Consider the following 20,861-nt stretch of genomic DNA (forward strand, 5'->3'; position numbering starts at 1 on the left):
TCCCTTCGTGAGAGGTGAACTTCTGCAGCACCTTGTTTAGGATCTTGAAAGGTGGAAAGGCATAAACGTCCAGGTGAGACCAGTCCAGCAGGAAAGCGTCTATGTGGGCTGCCTCTGGATCTGGAACTGGAAAGCAGTAAGTCGAGAGCCTCTTTGTCAGAGAAGTCGCAAAAAGATCTATGGTGGGTTGACCCCATGTCATCCATAGCTTCTCGCACACAGTCTTATGCAACGTCCACTCCATGAAGATGACTTGTCCTCTTCTGCTGAGGCAGTCTGCCAAGACATTCATTTTTCCTTGCACAAATCTCGCCAAAGGAGAGATGTTACTTGCCTTAAATGGAGTTCCTTCTGATCCGTGGATCAAAGACCCGAGCATTCCAGACTGTCCAGTGGAGCTCCCTAACCCAAAACCGAAGCATCTGAATACAACACATGGTTTGGGTTCTTGATCGCAAGAGAAAGACCTTCTCGAAGTCTGATGTTGCTGTCCCACCAAGTCAGACATGTCTAGACTGGGTTGGAGATTGGGAAAGAGATACTCTCTAAGCCCTTCTCCTTGTTCCAATGGTTTAGGTGAAATTGGAGAGGGCATAGGTTGAGTCTCCTCAGAGAGATAAACTACTCCAGCGATGAAAGAGTTCCCACGAGACTAGTTCAAACTCTTACAGAGCAACTGTTTTACTCTTGCAAGTGAAGGACTTTTAACAGAGCTTGTTCCATTCTTGTGGGAGACGAAAAGGCCCGAAAAATCAGACACTGTATCTCCATTCCCAAATAAAGAATAGTCTGGGATGGGGTACTGTAAGTTACGACTTCTCTACGTTCACTCCTTCGGCGTCAATGACCTCAGATGTCAGGATGCCTGAAAACTTTAAATCAATCAATCAATCAATCTACGTTCACTATGAGACCTAGCTCCTTGGTTAGGTCTAATATCCATTAGAGGCTCTCCAGACAGTGATATAATGACGACGCCCTGATTAGCCAGTCGTCAAAATAAAAGGGAGGCTCTGAATCCTCAAAAAATGTAGAAAGCTTGCTACATTTTGCAAGGGCCTTGTAAAAACAAGAGGAGCAGTAATGAGGCCGAAGTACAGTGCTCGACATTGGTACATTACTTTCCCGTCCACAAACCTCAGATGTTGTTGAAAGTTTGGATGAATCGGGATGTGGAAGTATGCATCCTGAAGGTCGAGAGAGACCATCCAGTCGCCTTCCCTTACTGCTGCCAAGACAGATTTGGTAGTCTTCATCGTGAAGTTTGTCTTGACAATGAACACATTGAGCGCACTTACATCTTAAGTACTCCTGCAGTGAACGTGGCTGCCAGATCATTGGAGCCATCCCTGATAGCTTTGTCCATGCATGACATAATTGTACAGCAAAACATTGACAGCTGGAGAGACCTTCTGACTTAAGGCTCCCAGGGACCAACCAACAAATAAAAACTTCAAACGCTCGAAAAAAAAAACTCCTAACAGGAGATGGTCTAGCTCTGAAGCCGACCATAAAATCTTGGAGCGTCTCATGGCCAGGCGACGGGGAGAGTCTATGAGGCTTGAGAAGTCTCCCTGGGCAGAGGCAGGAACTCCCAAGCCGAGAACTTCTCCCGTGTCATACCAGACGCTCGCTCTAGAAGCCAGTTTAAAAGGAGGGAAAGCAAAGGCTGTCTCCCCCAAACTCCTCCTGGTGATCAACCAGTCGCCTAGCAAACGTAAAGCACTCTTAGAAGAGCGAGAGAGCACTAGCTTAGAAAACGACGGCTTCGAAGTAGCTAGGCCTAGCGTAAACTCTGACGAAGGCGAACGAGGAGCAGCAGTTACAAAATGGACCGGATAAAGATCCTTAAAAATCAGCATGATTTTTTTAAAGTCCATAGAGGTCTGAGCAGCTTTAGGCTCCTCTCCGTCTGACAAAGTCCCCAAAGGAATATCAGTAGGAGGAGGATCAGCAACTTCCTCATCTGAAGGAACCTCGTCCGACAATTGTCTAGTCTCATGAAAAGGAGAGACCTGCCGCGACGGCAATGCTTGACAGGCAATGTCAACAAGCAAAGGAGCAGCAGTAGCAGTAGAGGAAGCGACGTCAGGTCGCTGCTGAAAGGACTGAAAACCTTGTGACTATCCAACAACAACAACAGGAGTTGATGGACGCTCGACGTCACGTCGGAACTGCATTGACTGCCTAGACTGAGCAGTCAAAACAACCTTCGACTGCGGTGATTGACGCTCAACGTCAAGTCGAGGCAACTGAGCTGGTTGGCAAACGTCCTGAACGTCAACACGAGACTGCGGCAGCGGCTGAACGTCAACACGAGACTGCGGCAGCGGCTGAAAGTCAACACGAGACTGCAGCGAGGGAGGATCCATGTCACGTGACTGACGTGAAAAACTCCTGACATCACGTTTCAAAGTACAAGAAACGTCAGCACTAACGTCAAACGGACGAGTAAATGCTGGTTTGGGCGGCTGATGGCCAGAGTCTCGTTTAGCGTAACGGCGACTCGAAAGCGAAGGTTCATCGTGAACCTGCTCAACGTCATACTTCTCCATAAGGGAGGCAAGATTAGTCTGCATGCCCTGCAGGACAACCCATTTAGGATCAACGGGAGTCGGAACGGGCCGAGACGACGGTAACGTCTGTGTTGGCAAAACATTGCCTTTACCGCGACCCTCGGACCCCGTGTTACGCTTGCGTTTAATAGGCGAACAGTCTTCCGACGACTGCAAAGGGTCAGAGCTGTCCCCATGGCTACAGCCAGGACGCTGGACCTGTCCTGAAGGGACTGACTTTCGCTTAAAGGGTCTAGAAACCTTGCGCCAAGGTTTCTTTTGCGAAAAGTCTTCGGATGACGAGGAGAAACTTCGTTTCTCCTGTCTTATGGCAAGGACGTGCTTGCCGAGCAACGTCTGATACCTTTGAGGGAACGTCTGTTCGTTGGTTTACACTCCTCACTCCCTTAGGTCCTACGACATTCCTTCTCCCTGGTGCATGGGAGTCTGAAAGAGGTCTCGGACTAGGCAAGTGACAAGCACGAACAAACGAACCCTCCGCAACACAGCACATGTTTTCTAGCACTCACTTCACTGATATCGTATTTTTCAATAATTTCACATTAGGCATGAATAAAACTGATATCTACCTGAAGCATGCAATTCTCCCTTACATCAAAAGGTTATAATTGCGAAATGAGTCGTATAATGTAAGCACATTAGTACAAAATGAAACACACATGCAAAAATCAAAAAAAAACATATACATATATATCGAATAAAACGAAAATATATAAAGTTAAAAAGGATCAGTGACTGGGGAGGAGACTAAACACTAGTTCACTAAAGACTACGTTTTCAATCTCTCACCGTACAGTGCCTTGGGACGAGAATAAAAACTAAAAACGTTTTATCCTTTCTCCCCGTACAGAGACTTGGGACGAGAGTAAAAAACTGAATCGAGAACAACGTTACTCGCTCCCAAACTCCTTACTTGGGACGAGAATAAAGATCGGATCGTTCTCTCCTCCTCTCTCTCTCTCTGTCTCTCTCTCTCTCTCTCTTGTCACACACAAGAGAATTGCCCACTCACCCTTCGTCAATAAACAGGTTATTTGACCAAAGGAAAAAACTGAAAGGACTACGAAATTGAAAATTAACAAGTTCCTTTAAATTAGTATTTAAAACACTTCAGTTTGAAAGAAGAATGAACAAAACGTCAAAATCGATTTACTCTTTCTGCAAAGTGAAACCGTGATTCTCTCTTTCTCTATCGTAACGATAGAACGCAAACTGCGTAGCATAAATAAACCAAACGTTAGTTCATCTTTGAAAAAACAGCACGAAGACTATTCAAAGAATATATTTCTTAAAATATTTTCTAAAAAATATTCATTTCATAACTCTTACAGAGCAAATGATTTAAACTTAACGAAAATAAAAGTTGAATGGGCTCAACGTTGTTTAACTTCGGTTTCCAAGTTAGGACCGCCTACATCTCGATAGGTAAAGGCCGCATATAAACAAAACATAAAATTTATCCAACACGGCGAAAGCAATAAAACCAAAACCAAGTACTTCACCAATTCGGTAGAAAACTCGAGGTCATAAAGCGAGTGGAATCAACTTGTCGATGACACCGACAGAGAAGAACTGGAGATGTTTACAAGTATATGCGGTATCTGGCCGATAGTCGGCGCTGGTGGGCACACCCGCAACCTTCACGGCGATCGCTCGCGAGTTTTTGGAATCTGTCGAGCCGTCGGAGACGTCAGCTATTATATATTCACCGGCTAAGTTTACTATTTAAAAACAGTAACATCAAAACAGATATGTCATATATAAACTATAAAAAGCCTGTTCAACATAAAAACATTTGCTGCAAGTTTGAACTTTTGAAGTTCTACTAAATCAAGAATCTGATTAGGAAGATCATTCCAAAAGTTGGTCACAGCTGGAATAAAACTTCTAGAATACTGTGTAGTATTGAACCTCATGATGGAGAAGGCCTGACTATCAGAATGAACTGCATGCCTAGTATTACGAACAGGATGGAACTGTCCAAGAAGATCTAAATGTAAAGGATGGTCAGAATTATAAAAAATCTTATGCAACATGCATAATGAACTAATTGAATGACAGTGCCAAAGATTAATATATAGATCAGGAATAAGAAATTTAATAGACCGTAAGTTTCTGTCCAACAAATTAAGATGAGAATCAGTGGCTGAAGACCAGACAGGAGAACAATACTTGAAACAAGGTAGAATGAAAGAATTAAAACACTTCTTTAAAATAGATTGATCACTGATAATCTTAAAAGACTTCCTCAATAAACCAGTTTTTTGTGCAATTGAAGAAGACACAGACCTAATGTGTTTCTCACAGGTAAATTTGCTGTTGCGAATCACACCTAAAATACTGAGATTCGGATGTTGAGGAGCCACTGCCCTTGACCTACTTACAGTCATACTTTGAGTTTTGTTAGGATTCAACTTCATACCCCATAATTTGCACCATACACTAATTTCAGATAGATCTCTATTAAGGAATTCAGCAACCCCAGATCTACATTCAGGAGATGGAGAGCAGCATCATCTGCATATGCAACAAGCTTGTTTTCTGGGCCAAACCATATGTCATGTGTATACAGTATAGTATGAAAAGTAATGGGCCAAGAACACTACCCTGTGGAACACCAGATGTCACATTCCAATACTCACTATGGTGCCCATCAACAACAACTCTCTGAGAACTATTACTTAAAAATTCAATAATAATGCTAAGAAACGACCCACCCACTCCCAACTGTTTCAGTTTGAAAACAAGAGCCAAAACAAGAGTCAAAGGCAGCACTAAAAACAAGGCCGATCACATGAACTTCCTGACCACAATCTAAGGATTTCTGAATAGCATGGAAGATTATAAGAAGGGCATCACATGCTCCAAGGCCTTTACGAAAACCAAATTCCAAACTAGGGAATAGATGATTACCTTCAGCAAACCTATTATGTTTTGCCAGAAGTTCAAAAACTTTAGATAATATGGGGATTATGGAAATTGGGTGGTAATCAGTTGGACTTGAGCTACCACAAACACATTTACATTACCAATTCTCCAACAAGTGCTAAATGCTCCTCTTCTTGCTAACTTGTGCAAAATAACAGATAACTTTGGAGCTAAATAATCTGCAGTCTTTATAAAACACAAAGGAAAAATACCATTTGGGTCTACACCTCCATAAGCATCAAGGTCCATCAACAAAGCTTTAATTTCACAAGATCGAAAAGCTAAACTAGTTAGTTTAGCCTCTGGAAAAGAGGAATGAGGAAGTAGTTTCTCATTACTCTGTTTACTGTCAAACACACCAGGCTATGTGAATGACTTTACGTTTCTCACAGTTGAAAGGCATTTGCAATTTTCTGTACCATTCTTCTAACTTCATTAGGTCCTCTCTTAAGGTTTCTACGTCTTCTGAGTTTGCAGCATTTATACCTAATTTAGTATTGTCAGAAAATTTGGCTATTCTACTAATTAATCCTAAATCTATGTTGTTAATGTAGGTCAGAAATAGAAATAGTTCGAGGACGGATCCTTGATGTAATCCACTTGTAACAGCTTCCCACTCTGAAGTTTCTCCATTGATTACAACTCTGTTTTCTGTTTGTTAGCCAATCTTCCATCAATTCAGCTGGCTCGTCAATGATGCCTAGTGCTCTAATTTTGACCATTAATTTTTCAAGAGGAACTTTACCAAAAGCCTTTTGAACGTCTAGGTATATGATGTCTTTTGCCCTGCTTTTTTTCATAAATGCTAAACATCTTGTGGAAAAATTCCAAAAGACTTATCACACATGATCTCTTTTGTCTAAAACCATGTTGACCAACTATCAAAAAATTGTTTTTCTCTATATGTTCTAATATTGACTCTACATTAATTGATTAAAAAATTTTTCAAGGCACTGAAGTTAGACATACTGGTCTGTAGTTGCCAGGTCTTCTTTTGGCCCCTTCTTGTAGAATGGAGGCATATTGCCTAGTTTCCATCCGTGTGGTGCCTTTCTTTCATTGGCTGTCTTTCGAAACAGTTTGTAAAAGTGTGGGGTTATCTCTTCTTCTAGTTCTATGATCTCTCTTGGATGAATATCATCTGGACCTGGTGCCTTAGGCTTACAGAGATCTTTTATTTTCTTTTTGACATCATCCATTGTAAAAGTGATTCTATTTAATGATTGTGGCCCTTCATATTTCATAGCTGGTTCGGAGAGAGTCTTTGATTCTTCCCTAGTGAATACAGTTGTGAAATATGCATTAATCAGTTCATCTTTTTCCAAATCATTTGTTATAAGATTATCCTCTGAGTCTCTTAATGGGCTCATGTTGTTTTTGATTGGTTTTCTAATGTTTACATATGTAAAAATTCTTTTGGGTTTTCTTTACTAGCTGAAGCCACTCTTTTCTCTTCATTGATCCTGGCCTTTCTAACTAGTTTATCTACTTTTTGGCTTCACTTCTTGTGCTGGGAAATTTCTTGAGTTGAAGGCTGGGACTCATTTATTTATGTTTGCTGTCTCTACTTCTTATTGCATTGGCTATTGCTCTGTTGAACCACTTAGATTGTGGTTCCATTTGGTAAAATTTTCCTATGCGGTCTACATTTGGCTCTTTTTTTCTTTATATATTTCTACAAAGGAGCCCCATTGTGTATCTATGTTCCCTGTTTAGTCATACTGTAAAGTCTTGGTGTATTCTTTCAGTTTTATCCAGTTACTACATTAGTAGTCTAACTTTTTTATAATTTTCTTTCTTCTAATTTCTCTATTATATTGTCTAAAGCATGTGTTTGGAAATCTCAGCTAATAACTTCTATTATCATTAGCTTTGTGACCACTAGTGTAAAAAGGGGTAGGTAGCTGATAGTTACCAACCTGCTGCCGCATCCGCCTAATCCTGGGTGACTTTCCATATTTTCTGTCCCTAACCTCCCATAAGTGCTCTCAAACCAACAGTTAAGTCTCCTCAAAGTTGGTTTGTCCCTAACGTGCCGCAGCTCCGAACTGAGCAGCACAAGGTAGAAGCCTGTTTTCTTGCCAGGATTGACAGCGGAAGGCTAGCGAAACTCTTAGGTACTAATGAGTATCACCAAGCAGCAGCAACTGGGTTTTTAGTAGGCCAGGACTCCAACAAGGCACAAAACCTATGTCAACCTCATGAGCAGTTGAGCCTATTTCGCTAGGGGTTAGTCACAGGGAGTGGTCAGCAATTACACTTAAGGAATGTGCTTTGCGAGGCACTAATAGCACTACATTCCGTTCTTGCGTCCCGTCACCCTGGGATTCCTCCGTCCCAGTCTCTCGAAGCTATGAGTGAGTTCCTAGCATTGTTTATAGAGGTTCCAAAGCCTCTGCTCTGATGCATGAGGTAGCTGTCAGCTCCTTAATGTCTATATGTGTATAAGCTAGTAATAAATAGCTATCATATCTAAATATCTAATTTATAATCTTTTTTTTTTAAGCCAGGAGAGATTGAAAGTTAGAATTTGGAGAGAAAGGTTAAGAAAGTGAGAAAAATAGAAATATGAAAATGTAGAAGAGTTAATAGTGGTCCGGTCCTATATAAATTTATTCTTGAGACAAAAATTCATTCTCCTCTTGACCAATATATATGAGGGACACTTGTACTTGAGACTTAATATAAATTTATTCTTGAAAGGTTTATTTGTTCATTCTTTCTTCTCTTGACCCACATAACATGTGGCAATTATAAATATAGAAATGCACAGTTCACTCTCATGCCAAATACTGTGTAGAATATTAATAAATATAAATACTTACAATAGGCTAATTACTTACAACAGCAAAAAAAATATGACCCATACTAATATGAAATATATACTTTTAAGGCCTGAAAATATAATTTTGTAGCAATGTTAGTTGAGAAAATATGGGAGAAAACAAGAAAAATACAAATCTTGTCATCTGCCATAATGTCTATAGCTATCAGAGTTACAAATGTGACCAATGTTACCAATATTGAGGAGATTTCCCAAGATCTATGAAATGTAAGTAAATGGTTTGGAAACTTGTAACAAAATAAGGGGAAATTTAATTTGGACTGAAATATTTTCTGGTAATTATTTATAGTATGGAGATACTTTGGTAGTATTTTGGATATCATTTTGTGATGTAATTCCACTGAAATAGTAGCTATTGACATCTAACATGGCTGGCAACTCGGGTGGAATTGTGGTTGGGTGGCAATAGGGGAGTGGGGTGGGGGGAGAGCGACATAGGTACACCTCACTTTAAAGAATACTTCCTGTGTGATTTGATCACATATAGAAACAGAAATATGTACACTAAAATAACCTTTACATAATCATAAATAAAGACTAGATTCCCAAGTTTCTCATTGGTGTGGGATGAGATGTGAGGATAGCTCCATCTCTAAGCTGGAGGGTGTTGATTATGCAGTAATATAAATCACAAAATCAGGAATAAAGGCTAGAATCCCAATGTTTTTGTTGGTTGGCTAGTTTCTTAGCAAAATATCCTTAGATGTGATATACGACCATGTGTTGGACTCTTTGGTACAATAAACGAATTATTTTAACTTCCATAGAGTAAGACTTATCCGAAACATCATAGTGTAATGTACTGTACCCCATGTTTTGACGTTCAGTGCATATCATCTTAGTGAAGGGGTTAATCTATCAAAATAAGAAGAGGTGTTTGTTTCAACTGACAGGTCTAGAGCTCTAGATGGTTATTGGGTTTGCATGAAAAATTACTTTCAAATTTACAAGCCTTTGATTTTTCAAGAACATACAAAGTACAGTATTTCAAGTCATATAATAATAACCAAAACTTACTTTTCTTGTTTTCTTTGAAGTTTCTCTAATTCTTTTTTCTTCTTCTTAGGGGGTTTCAATTTTGGGTTGTACTCTCCTTTCAGTTGAAATTTTGCCAATTCAACACTGATCTTTTTATTACCCACTAAGTAGCCATCTAATATCTGAAGAGCAAGTTCTACAGATTCCCTCTGAAAATTAAAGAATAATTTAGATAAATAAATCTGTCCAAAGAAATTCTTTATTACATTTCTGTCTAGTGAACAAAGAAGAAATTACCATAAAATTAGAAATTTTCTTTGCTAATAAAAGATATTGAGATGAATGTGTATTCATCTTAATTTGAATGAAAATTTTGCCAACCAAACTCAAAAGAAATCAAAGAACTTTAAAAGCTAAGGGTATCTATGAAATACATTTGTGGATTTTGGGCTATATAGCTGGGGGCTATGAGGCCATTCAGCGGCTAAGTGCATCTAGGGTAAAACCCCAGAGCTACACTATGAAGTAACAAATAAGAGGTTTGATAGCAAGATGGAAGATATGAAGCAAGAATGGATGGAAAGTACAAGAGTATATAACAAATGTTGATAGGGACTGAAAGGACACTACAAAGACTCCAAAGTAATGCACACAGTGGCCCTGCATTAGGTGCACTGATTGCACTAATCCCATAAGGGGTATCAAGAGAATTGACCTATTGTAATATAGTAAACATCTAAAATACTTTGTCTAATTCCTTTTTCCTAAATGTTCAATATAAGCAACACTAATTCTACACTAAACAAAAAATAAAGAATATAGCTGTGGGTGAAGGAAAAGTATAAAAATATATCCATAACAAAGGACAGTCTCTTGTACCTAGAAGTTAAGGTTCTGGGTACCACATTTGACTCTTTTGACAAAGATGATTTCAGGCTAGCAAAGAATTTCTTCAATTTCAAATACAAACTACGACAAATTTTATACAATTTGTATTTTTCTTAGCTATATAAACCCGAGCCTCCCATTGAGATACTACCGCTAGAGTGTTATGGGGTCTTTTGACTGGCCAGACAGTACTACATTGGATCCTTCTCTCTAATTATGGTTTATCTTCCCTTTGCCTATGCATACACAACGAATAGTCTGGCCTATTCTTTCCATATAGTCCTCTGTCCTCATACACCTGACAACACTGAGATTACCAAACAATTCTTCTTCCTATAACAGGTCAACTACTGCACTGGAATTGTTCAGTGGCCACTTTCCTCTTGGTGAGGGTAGATGAGACTTTTTAGCGATGGTAAAATCAGCTCTTCTAAGAGAAGGACACTCCAAAATCAAACCACTGTTCTTTAGTCTTGGGTAGTGCCATAGCCTTTGTACCATGTCTTGGGTTAGAGTTCTCTTGCTTGAGGGTACACTCTGGCACACTATTCTATCTTATTTCTCTTCCTCTTATTTTGTTGATGTTTTTATAGTTTATATACATATTTATTTTAATATTGTTCCTCTTCTTAAAATATTTTATTTTTCCTTGTTTCCTTTCCTCACTGGGCTATTTTCTCTGTTGGAGCCCCTAGGCTTATAGCATCCTGCTTTTCCAACTAAGGATGTAGCTTAGCAAGTAGTAGTAGTAATAATAATAATAATAATAATAATAATAATAATAATAATAATGAGGTTTCTTCTGGTTTTGTTTTCTACGGCCAGACAATTAAAAAGAAATCAGTAGATTACAACATGTTACGTCAATAGGCAACTGCTGTAGGCTACATGACGCACTTCACTTATATCAAGGGCTTACCCACAACACGCTTCTAGTCAAATTCTTCCGGGGTGGCTGAGGCAGGACCTCTGGTAAATGACTCAGGTTTGTATAGCTAGGAAAAATGCAAATTATTTAAAACTTGTAGCTTATTCCTATGTGGATACAAACTTCTAAGTCTTCCTTAGGTGAGAGAAAGTCTCCCAGAAGGTAGGTCTGCCCTTCTCTCAAGATACAATTACTAAGACAATAGCAAGAGATCAAAGTGAATTATTTCTGAAAAGTGCAGCCAGATCATACAGGGCAAGGCCTTCTGTTTCATTCTAGAGAGCTCTGCCAGGGTGAAGTGATATGAATACAAAGTGGCTTGTATTATTAATATATTTAATATATCATCAATATATCAGCCAATATACAAACAAGAAACAAGGTATTCTTACTTACAAAGGGGAGATTTTAAGTGAGGGGTTCAAGTCCTATCAAATCACCATTTGCCTTTATACTTATAAATATTCTTATAATGCAGAGAAGAACCAATGCATGGGATAGAAGCATATACTTGTCCCATGAGAGCTTAGATTAGACTATTTGTTATGCAGCTACAACGGGTTCGATGGAAAAGGTGTCTAAGGACCTGTGTATTTAATCTTTAAAGTAGTTGTTTGTAAAAGTAATTTGTCTCTTCCAGACTCCTGCTTTTAGAACGTGCTATTGAGTGGTTTTTGCGGAATGCTAAGGTTGCAGCAAGCCCAAGTATATCATGTGCTCGAGGGAGGGGAGGGGGGGGGGGGGGTTGGAGACGTTTCCCCTGAGGATTTGTAGGCTCTCATGATAGCTTCTCTTAACCAGAAAGAAATGGCGTTTCTGGAAACTTTCTCCTTGGAATGGCTAGTGCTCACAAACAAACTGGAGATTCTGTATTTACGTACTACGCTGCTCTTACAGTACATAGTAACATGTCATCTAGGTCATCAGTTACCTCTTTGAGAGACAAGATTGTATAAGAGTCAAATTTGCAATCATTATTAACCGGATTTTGGGTTTTGGCCACAAATTCAGGAACGAAGGACAAAGATAGTTCTCTCCACCCTCTGGCATGTGACATAAGATGAGATAGACCATGCAGTTTGCTTACTCTCTTGGCTGAAGTTAAGGCAAGGAGGAAGACGGTCTTTAAGGTAAGGTCTCGGTTTAAGGCTTTATGCATAGGTTCATAAGGGGCTATTTTCAAGGCCCGTAGGACCTTAGTCACATCCCAGGACATGGATTTTAGTTCTCAAGGAGGGCAAGAATGCTCAAAACTTCTAATCAATGATGAGAGTTCCCACGAGTTAGAGATATCCAATCCTTTCAGTTCGAATACTTGGCTCAAGGCTGAGCAGTAACCTTTTACCGCAGTTACTAAAAAGGTCTTCTTGTTCCTCAGGAGCACTAAAGTGTGCAATCAGGGGAATAGTGGCTTTGAGTGGAGCAATATTCACCTTACAACACCAATCACACAAGAATTTCCACTGCCTGGTAAACTGCTGCAAAAGACTTTCAGAGGTATATGGAAAGCTTCTTTGCAGATGGTCTTAAAAAGCCTTTCTTTCAGAGGAGAAGCTGTATAGTCTCCAGCTGTGAAGAAACAGGCAATGTACTGCGTAGTGGAATTTTCTTACGTGAGGTTGGTGTAGCAAGTTTGACCATTCTTGAAGTTCTCTTGGTATTTCCGTGAGAAGTTATAGGTCTGAATATCACTCTGCTGCTGGCCACCTTGGGGCCACTAGCATTACTCTATCTCCCTTGGATGTTCTGATTCTGTTCAGTGTCTGACGAATCAGACAGAACGGTGGGAAGGGGTAGAAGTCTAGACCGTCCCACGGGTGTTGAAATGCGTCTTCCATCACTGCAGTTTGGTCTAGGACTGGAACTCAATACACTGGGAGTTTGTGATTCTGATGGGTGGCAAAAATGTCCAGAGATGGAGAACCCCACAAAGTCACAAGTCTCTTAGCCAATATTAGAAGCTAAGACCATTCTGAACCAACTGTCGTCCCTCAATGGCTCAGATGGTCTGTAATGACATTTCTCGTCCGGGAGATAAACCTCACAGAGAGAGAGATCGACTGGGATTGTGTCCACTTGAGAATTGCATAGCAGGAGAAAGGCTATGCCTCCTTGTTTGGAGATGTAGGTCACTACTGTGGAGTTTTCTCTCATCAACACCACGGAGTGACCTTTCAGAGTCTTTGCGAAGTGGAGTAACGCTAGTTTGGTCACTTTCATTTCCAGGAAGTTCATAAGTTCTTGTCCTCATCTGACCATGAGCCCAAAATCTGTTTCTTTCCCAGATGAGCGCCCCATCCCAGGCGAGATGCATCTGTGAACAGCATGAGATGTTGGGGAGAAGCCTGGAGGGGGATTCCCACTAACAGGTTCTCCTCGTTCAGCCACCCCAGGAGGTCCGATACCACCTCTTGAGGTACTTCCAGCAGGGTTGCAGGATGGTCTGAAGTTTGTGACCACTAGGTCTTTTTTAGAGTCCACTGCACAAACCGCCGATGCTGTCTCCCCAATGGGATGAGTTTCTCGAATGAGGAGAGATAGCCTAACAACTCCTGCCATGTCATGACAGGCAGGAGGTTCATTTTTAGAAAGATTGTTGTCAATGCCCTGAACCTTACTATTCTGTTTGCAGCAGGGAAGGCTTTGGCTTCCCTAACTCCTTGCACAGATCCAGTAGTAGTTCTCTGTTTTAACAGGAGAGCTTGAGATTCTGCCAAGAGAAGCTAGTCATATAGGTATGTCATAAGCCTGATACCCATGGCATGTGCCCAGACTGACACAAGGACAAAGACTTTGGTGAAGACTTGGGGTGCTGTCAAAGCACAGTACCTTGAATTGGAACAGCATGTCTCGAAAGGAAAACCTTAGGTACTTCCTTGAGCTAGGATAGATGGGGACCTGAAAGTAGGCATCTTTCAAGTCCATAGTCATAATGTGGTTGTTCTTCCTAATGGCTTGGATTGCGTAAGTTGGGGACGCCATCTTGAACCATATCTGTAGAATAGAGGTTCAAAAGGGAGAGGGCTCTAATGGGTCTCTAACCTCCCGTCAAAGTCTCTACCGAGAATAGATTGCTGAGGAAGCCTGAAGAGTCATCAAAGACTTCTTCCATTATTTCTTTGCTAGCAACTAGGACACTTCCTTTGCTACGAGTAGGTCTTTTGGAGATCCTTTCAAATAATATAGTTGGATTCAATTCCTGGTCAAAGTAGGTGGACAGTCTATGAAGGGGATCTGGTACCCTGAATGGAGGATTTTTACCATCCAAGGGTCCATCCCTAAGTCCTGCCACCTTTGCCTAGAACATTGTAGGTATCCCCCAACTGGTGGTAAGCCGGGGTATGCCCTCCCTAGCATAAACTTCTATCACCACATCCTTTTTGACCAGAGGGATGTCCTCTCTGATGATGGTGGGTCTAGGATTCTGTCTCCCAAGATGATGTGCATCTGAGGGAAGCAGGAGACATCTTTGTTGGAGGGGTGGCCTAAATGGCGAATTCTTCGTTTGGTTTTGCGAAGTGGGCAACCTCAGTGCCGCTGCTCTACTTACTATAAAGCTTTGTCCCAGCCTCACTATCTTCTCAATCACCTTAGCAACATCTGAGAATGGTAAAAGGGAAGGAGAGTTAATTAAGTCCGAGTTCCTAGGACCATAGCATTTCTAGGGGACAGGTGTCTAGAACATTTAGCTAACACATTGTCATGCCTCTTCAGAACACAATTCCCCCAAAGGAAACTTTTCTGATGATGGAGGAACTCTACGGCTTTAGCACCTGATTTTGAAAGTTCCTTGAACTATTCCCGTGTACTCTCATCCGTGAGGTTCCTCGAGACAGCAAAACTATAGGGGGCCTCACACCAGTCGTCTATCCACGAATATGTTTGTATGGCTGACATGGCTGCTACTTCACGTTAGCCAGTTCCAATACAGAAATTGTGGCGTGTAAGTTTAGCAGTCTTTCCGCCGGTACTAAATTAGCCACATCTGGGTCAATGGGAAGTGGACTCTGATAGGCGCCAGAGTTAACGTAAAAACATCTTGGAGGATCTTGCTTTTAGCGAGTTTTCCACAGTAGAGACTCATGCGTGTCCTTAGTTTGGTTATAAAGAACTACGTCAAAACTAAGTCTGGGGCTCTGAGGCTGCGAGAAGGTAGCATCAATTACGCACCGTCTGTTAGCGGTCTGCGTTAAGGGAGGCTCATCCAAACCTCTTAAATGGCAGATGAGGCTCAAATATTAATAAATTTGAGGCTTTCGAGTTAGATACCAGGGCCTCAAGGGGGTTATATCAGCAAAGCTTGTACTCACGCATGAGATGAGGTTCTCCTAGAGTCATCAACAGTAATGATATGCTAAGATTGTTCCGTTTTAACGGAGCTCTTAATCTTTCCTCTAACGTCCTTCCTTTCCCTTGAGTAATTACGGGAAGAGGAGGCAGAGAAGAAGTGGGAGGAATCCTGTTCACTCCCATCATAAGAACGTTCGCCTCTATATCCTGAACAGGAAGCGGAAGAGTTGAAGTCTCTCAGAACTCTATTTACAAAGCAAGAGCGTTCTCAGCACTCTGCCATCTCGAACGCCTATGGCAAGGACCAAGTCTCTGTCGTCTGCCGATCCGTTCCTCTACATCCGATGAGGGAGTGATCCTTGGGAGGGGAAGAAACTTTCTGCGCCCCTTATCCATTTTCTGTACCTGTAAAGAATTATCTGAAAGAGAATGACGTTCCGTAGAACGTTTATCGTGATGATAATGATCATCAGACAGATTGTAAGAACGGGGTCTAACTAGATGATTGGGGGAGGGGGTTAGTTTCTAGTGTAAGACACAGGGTTCTTATTAGCGTATGGTGAGGTTCTATTCTGTTGATTCATGGCTGAGAGTTTATAAAACTCCAGGGGAACTCTGGACTTATGCAGAGATGATCTACGCCCTCTAAAATCAGGTGAGCGTACTGTATAGTCACATTCTTTTTAGCATCACTATGACGCTCCCGAATACTCTCGTGCGTGAAGATGGCAGCGCATTCAGTGACGTCATGCCACTTAGAGGTGACAACATGCTACGACCTGCCGGCCTGCCCAGACTGCGGGGGAGTAATTTCATGCGCAGAGAAGGTGGCACTGACAGTGACATTATCCTGTTTAAAGACATCAGCGCATTCAGATTTATTAATTTGAAGAATTTGTTGATATGGCTGGAATAGTTACAATTGACTTTCCAGCTTTAGTAGGCTTGGAAGGAGAGCCCTACTTAAAGCATGAAGGCATTGTCAACTCTTGTGGGGGAGACGCAGCCGAAGCGGTTCGACAACCCTTACAGTAGAGAGATGTAAAAACTCTGGATTCATTCTGGGCACTCTTTAGAGGAGTTTTCTACAGAGGACGGCTAGGCGTGCATATAAGGCATATCTTTCTCATCAATACATGTTGGAAACTGGTAATCTGGATCTTCCAATAAGGCTTCCTCGGTACATGGGGGAAATGACAGGCTCAACTCTAAGGTCCTTCTGGGAACGAGGAGATGCTTTGACTGTTCTGATAGGAAACACTTCTAAAGGGCTGAATATTTTATCTGCATGATCTGATAAATGCAAGTCTCCACTAAGTGCACTCATAGGTGGTGAGGGAGATCTAGACCTAACAGAATAATCATGCATAGAACCATCTAGCAGATCCGGCTCAGGGAGAACGGCGGCCGTAGCCAGAGGATCTGCAATAAGAACAGGATCAATCTCATACTGCACATTATTAACACTAGGTGACAAAATGTTGATAAAATTACGGTCATCGTCCTCAATGACAGAAACATCAGAGGGCTCCTGACACAAAGAACTAAGTGGGAAGATATCCCGAACCTAACTTACTCTTTTTTTCATTGCTCACAGAAGGTAAAGGAGGGGAACAATCTCTTTTGGCTCATTTCTTACTGCGAGAACAATATCTATTACACCTGGAGGATGACCACTCCCTACAACACTCACACCAAGATACCAGTGAACATCTTTTACCTCGACACGACAGACATACCAGGTGAGGATCTACTTCTATAATGACGTAAGCAAGTGACAAGTAATGTCAGACACACAAAAGAGACAAGTACAAGCACTATAAGGACGCGAGTAGGCGATGTGGTTGTCTGATTGCAAAAATAAAAGGAAGGCCTGTCTGACCTTCAAGGACAGAAGCGTTGTAAGCGCTTGATACAAGCAGAGCGCATCATGTACAACAGTTGCCTAGCAATGTAACACGTTGTAATCACCAATTTCTTTTTGATTATCTGGCCGTAGAAAATGAAACCAGAAGCAACCCCATATATATGACTCAGAAGTTTGTATATGCATAGGAATAAATTAGAATTGTATCATATGCTGTTGATAAATAGAAACTGATTTCTTTACAAAATGAACCACAAAATATATAACATTTTCATCCTTTATTTAGAAATATAATGTGATGAAGCAAATCAACATGAGTCTTGAAACAATGTTTAACATACTGCACACGGATTAATCTTATCTGCAAATGTTGATGACTTCATGTTATCAGATATAAACTTTACTTTTGGAAAATACACTAACTTTGTATCATAAGAAGCAAAGAAAATGCCACTGTAATATACTGTACAGGGTGTCCATAAATTAACAGTGGACTTCGTTCAAAGCAAACTCTTTTACGTAATTTTATTATTTCATTATGTTGATAATTTGACTGTTCTATGTATAGGATTTCCAAAGAAATCTAATTCATTTCAATATTTCAATCCTTTTCAGAACCCTTCATTATGAATACAAAAGAACAAGTTTTTGTTGGAATATAGTAGCCCATATCAGAGGAGAAAAATGCAGTGACATGCGAGAGGAGTTTGAGAGAAGATTTAGAGAAACTAGACCTCACATAAACACAATTCATTCATTAGTAAAGAAATTCAAAAGAAATAGACCAGTTTACGATGAGGAAGAGAGGTGGCGGAAAAAGATAAACTAAAAAAATTAACAAATTTGACATTTCTTCGAAAATTAACCAAAACCTTCAATTAGAAAGGCTACCCAGCAATTTAATATCCACAGGTCAACAATACACCAAGATTTGCATTTTACGCTGATGAAATTTTTTTTATCAAATCGAGTTACTGCAATCCCTAAGGAAAAAGATTTGCCTTTTTATTGTTTCTCTTTTGTACATAAAAGTCAAATTTTGTGTAGAGCACAATATGAGCAGTATCAACATAATGAAATAATAAAATTGCACAAAATAATCTGATTTGAACAAAATGCACAGTTAATTTTGAAAACAACCTGTTTTCTTCATATCTTTCTAATGGGAGACTATTTTATTCTCGCCCTTGCTGAAAAATCTCTTTTCTTATCATAAAACATTTTTCGCAATGAGTCAGAAAAATCTTCGCATCTCGTTTCGCAGCGTGAAAATTTTGTAAGCAAATTCTTTCTTGAAGAGAGGCATGACAGTATATCTGCCCTCAGAATTTTAAAAGGCTATGATAAAGCTGATATTACTTCAGCAGAGGCATAGCCATCTGGCACAAAGCACATTTTACATGCCACAACTGAGCTGGCCAGCTACTAGCAAGTAAATCACATTGGAAGGATAACCCAATCAGGTGTTATCTCAACAGGCCTCAATTTGGTAAGATTTTTGCAAAGATTATGTAAAGAAAAAAAATGAGAAGTGACATCTTCTACATGACAAAGTAATTTGTATTTTTTCTAATCATACAAACCCTGAGCTCCATAATATGAGAAGATTACTTCGGCAAAGCTGAACTAGCCATAAGACTTTTAACAAGGTAAACAACCCAGCCGCTAATTAGCGGTGGTAGACCAGCCTCCCCGATCTCACACTCACCGGTGAAATGACGTCACTTTAGATTGCAGGCTGGACTTACAGGAGGATAGGTGATGATAGGGCTGTAATAATGAGCTCAAGGTTTGTATGGTTAGGAAAAATACATATTTCCAAATTTGTCATTTGTTCCAACACCTCCTAAAGACTCATCATTAGGTGGGTGGAAAGCCTAACCAACTGGCTGGTAACTTGACTGGGGGTGTGACTGTGTTTTGCACAAGCTTATTAGAGGCACCCCCTCACTTCGTTAATGCTCGTGTGTTAGCGAGAGATGAGGGCCTGGGTAATTTTTCTATGTGAGAGAACTAAGCAATGTGACTTGTCCAGTTAAGGATTATTGGAGAGCTATATACTCTCCGCTTACTTAATCTAGACACTGCCCAACTCCTCCTCATAAGGAGGACGGGGACATAAATATATATCATATATCAGGTTACACTAAGGATGTGGTTATTACCTGCAGGCGGAGGAAGCAGCTTTGCAGAGTTCCCCAGGTGTTGTTCCCCTAAGAGGGTAAGATGAAGGAAGAAGAATCCAGTCACTCAGCCATTCATCCCAGACTAATCCCGGGAAACGTTTGCCCTCGACCACTTGTTACTTGTCCCACAAGGGAGATGACTTATCAAATCACATGAAATGTACAGCCCCCACAGGATGAATGGAGAAGGTATCCAGGTTCCTGGGGGTTACGTCTTGCAGGCTATGAAGGTCTGCTGACGCTTCCAAACACCAGCCAGAAGAACCTGTGTCACAGAGTAGTTAATTTTGAATGCTAGAGACGTACTGATGCCCCTAACGTTATGAGTTCTGGGTCTATGACCTTGGGGAGGAGAGGCTGGATTCAAGGCCCTGTTAATAACCTGACTGATCAAAGAAGAAATGGTATTCTTGGTAACTCTCCTCTCGACCCTGCCCATACTTAACAGCAATCTGTTGATGTACGGGCGATCTCCTGTGGTTTATTTAATGTAACTCCTCATGTCCCTCACAGGTCACAGTAACAGTTGATCTACAGTAGGTCATCGGTTACGAAACAAAGACTTTCAATCTAGAAGGGCCCGAGTCTAGAATCCATTACAGCCGGATTTTGAGCATTAGCAATGAACTCAGGGATGAAGCTGAGTGTCACCTGGCTCCATCTCCTTGAATGGGTGACGTCGTAAGAAAGAACAGGCAACTTGTTGACACCCTTAGCAAAGCCAGGGCTAGGAGGAAGACCGTCTTAAGTGTTAAGTCGCGGTCTGATGACTGATTCAACGGCTTGTATGGTTCATAGTACAAGTACAGTACTACATACCGAGGAGGTGGTCTGATTGCCTTCTGGGGGGCATGTGTGCTTGAAACTCCAAATGAGGAGAGACAATTCCATCGAGGAGGAAATGGTAACTCTTTTCAGTCTAAAAGCGGGGCTCAAGGCTGAGCGGTACCCTTTCACTGCCAACACTGAGCAATTTTTCCTCCCATAGGTATACAGTACAGGTAGCCGTCAACTTACAACCGAGATAGGGACCAAGAAACAGATCATAACTCGATCTGGACGTATTTCAAACTCAATATATGAAGTTTAGTATATCTATTATGTTGTGTCAGGATGATGTATTCATTTTCGTCATATTTTATAAATACTTTATACTGAGACCCAATATAAATTCACTTCATTAGACATAAGGTTTGTTCGTTCGTTTGCCACTCCACCTTGCGTGTGACTGTGACTATGAACTGGATCATTCCTGTTTTGGGTATTTAACGAGCTTGGAAATACTGTAGACGGCACACGTTGTGGAGGATTTATTTTTTGTTTTATTTTATTTTTGTTTTTGCCAAATCCAGAGAGAGAGAGAGAGAGAGAGAGA

The 20,861-nt window shown here is 40.8% G+C and overlaps 1 protein-coding gene across 2 annotated transcripts in view; it reads right to left on the reverse strand.

The window, feature by feature from the left end:
- barc (RRM1_TatSF1_like and RRM2_TatSF1_like domain-containing protein barc) overlaps positions 1-20,861 on the reverse strand; it is a 224,230-nt gene that overhangs the window by 103,418 nt on the left and 99,951 nt on the right. For both annotated transcript variants that reach the window (XM_068346066.1, XM_068346065.1), the window contains exon 5: positions 9,367-9,536. In XM_068346066.1, the coding sequence (XP_068202167.1) occupies positions 9,367-9,536 (170 nt within the window). The remainder of the gene's footprint in view (positions 1-9,366; positions 9,537-20,861) is intronic.

Source organism: Palaemon carinicauda, chromosome 22, assembly GCF_036898095.1.
Source record: "Palaemon carinicauda isolate YSFRI2023 chromosome 22, ASM3689809v2, whole genome shotgun sequence".
NCBI lineage: Eukaryota > Metazoa > Arthropoda > Malacostraca > Decapoda > Palaemonidae > Palaemon > Palaemon carinicauda.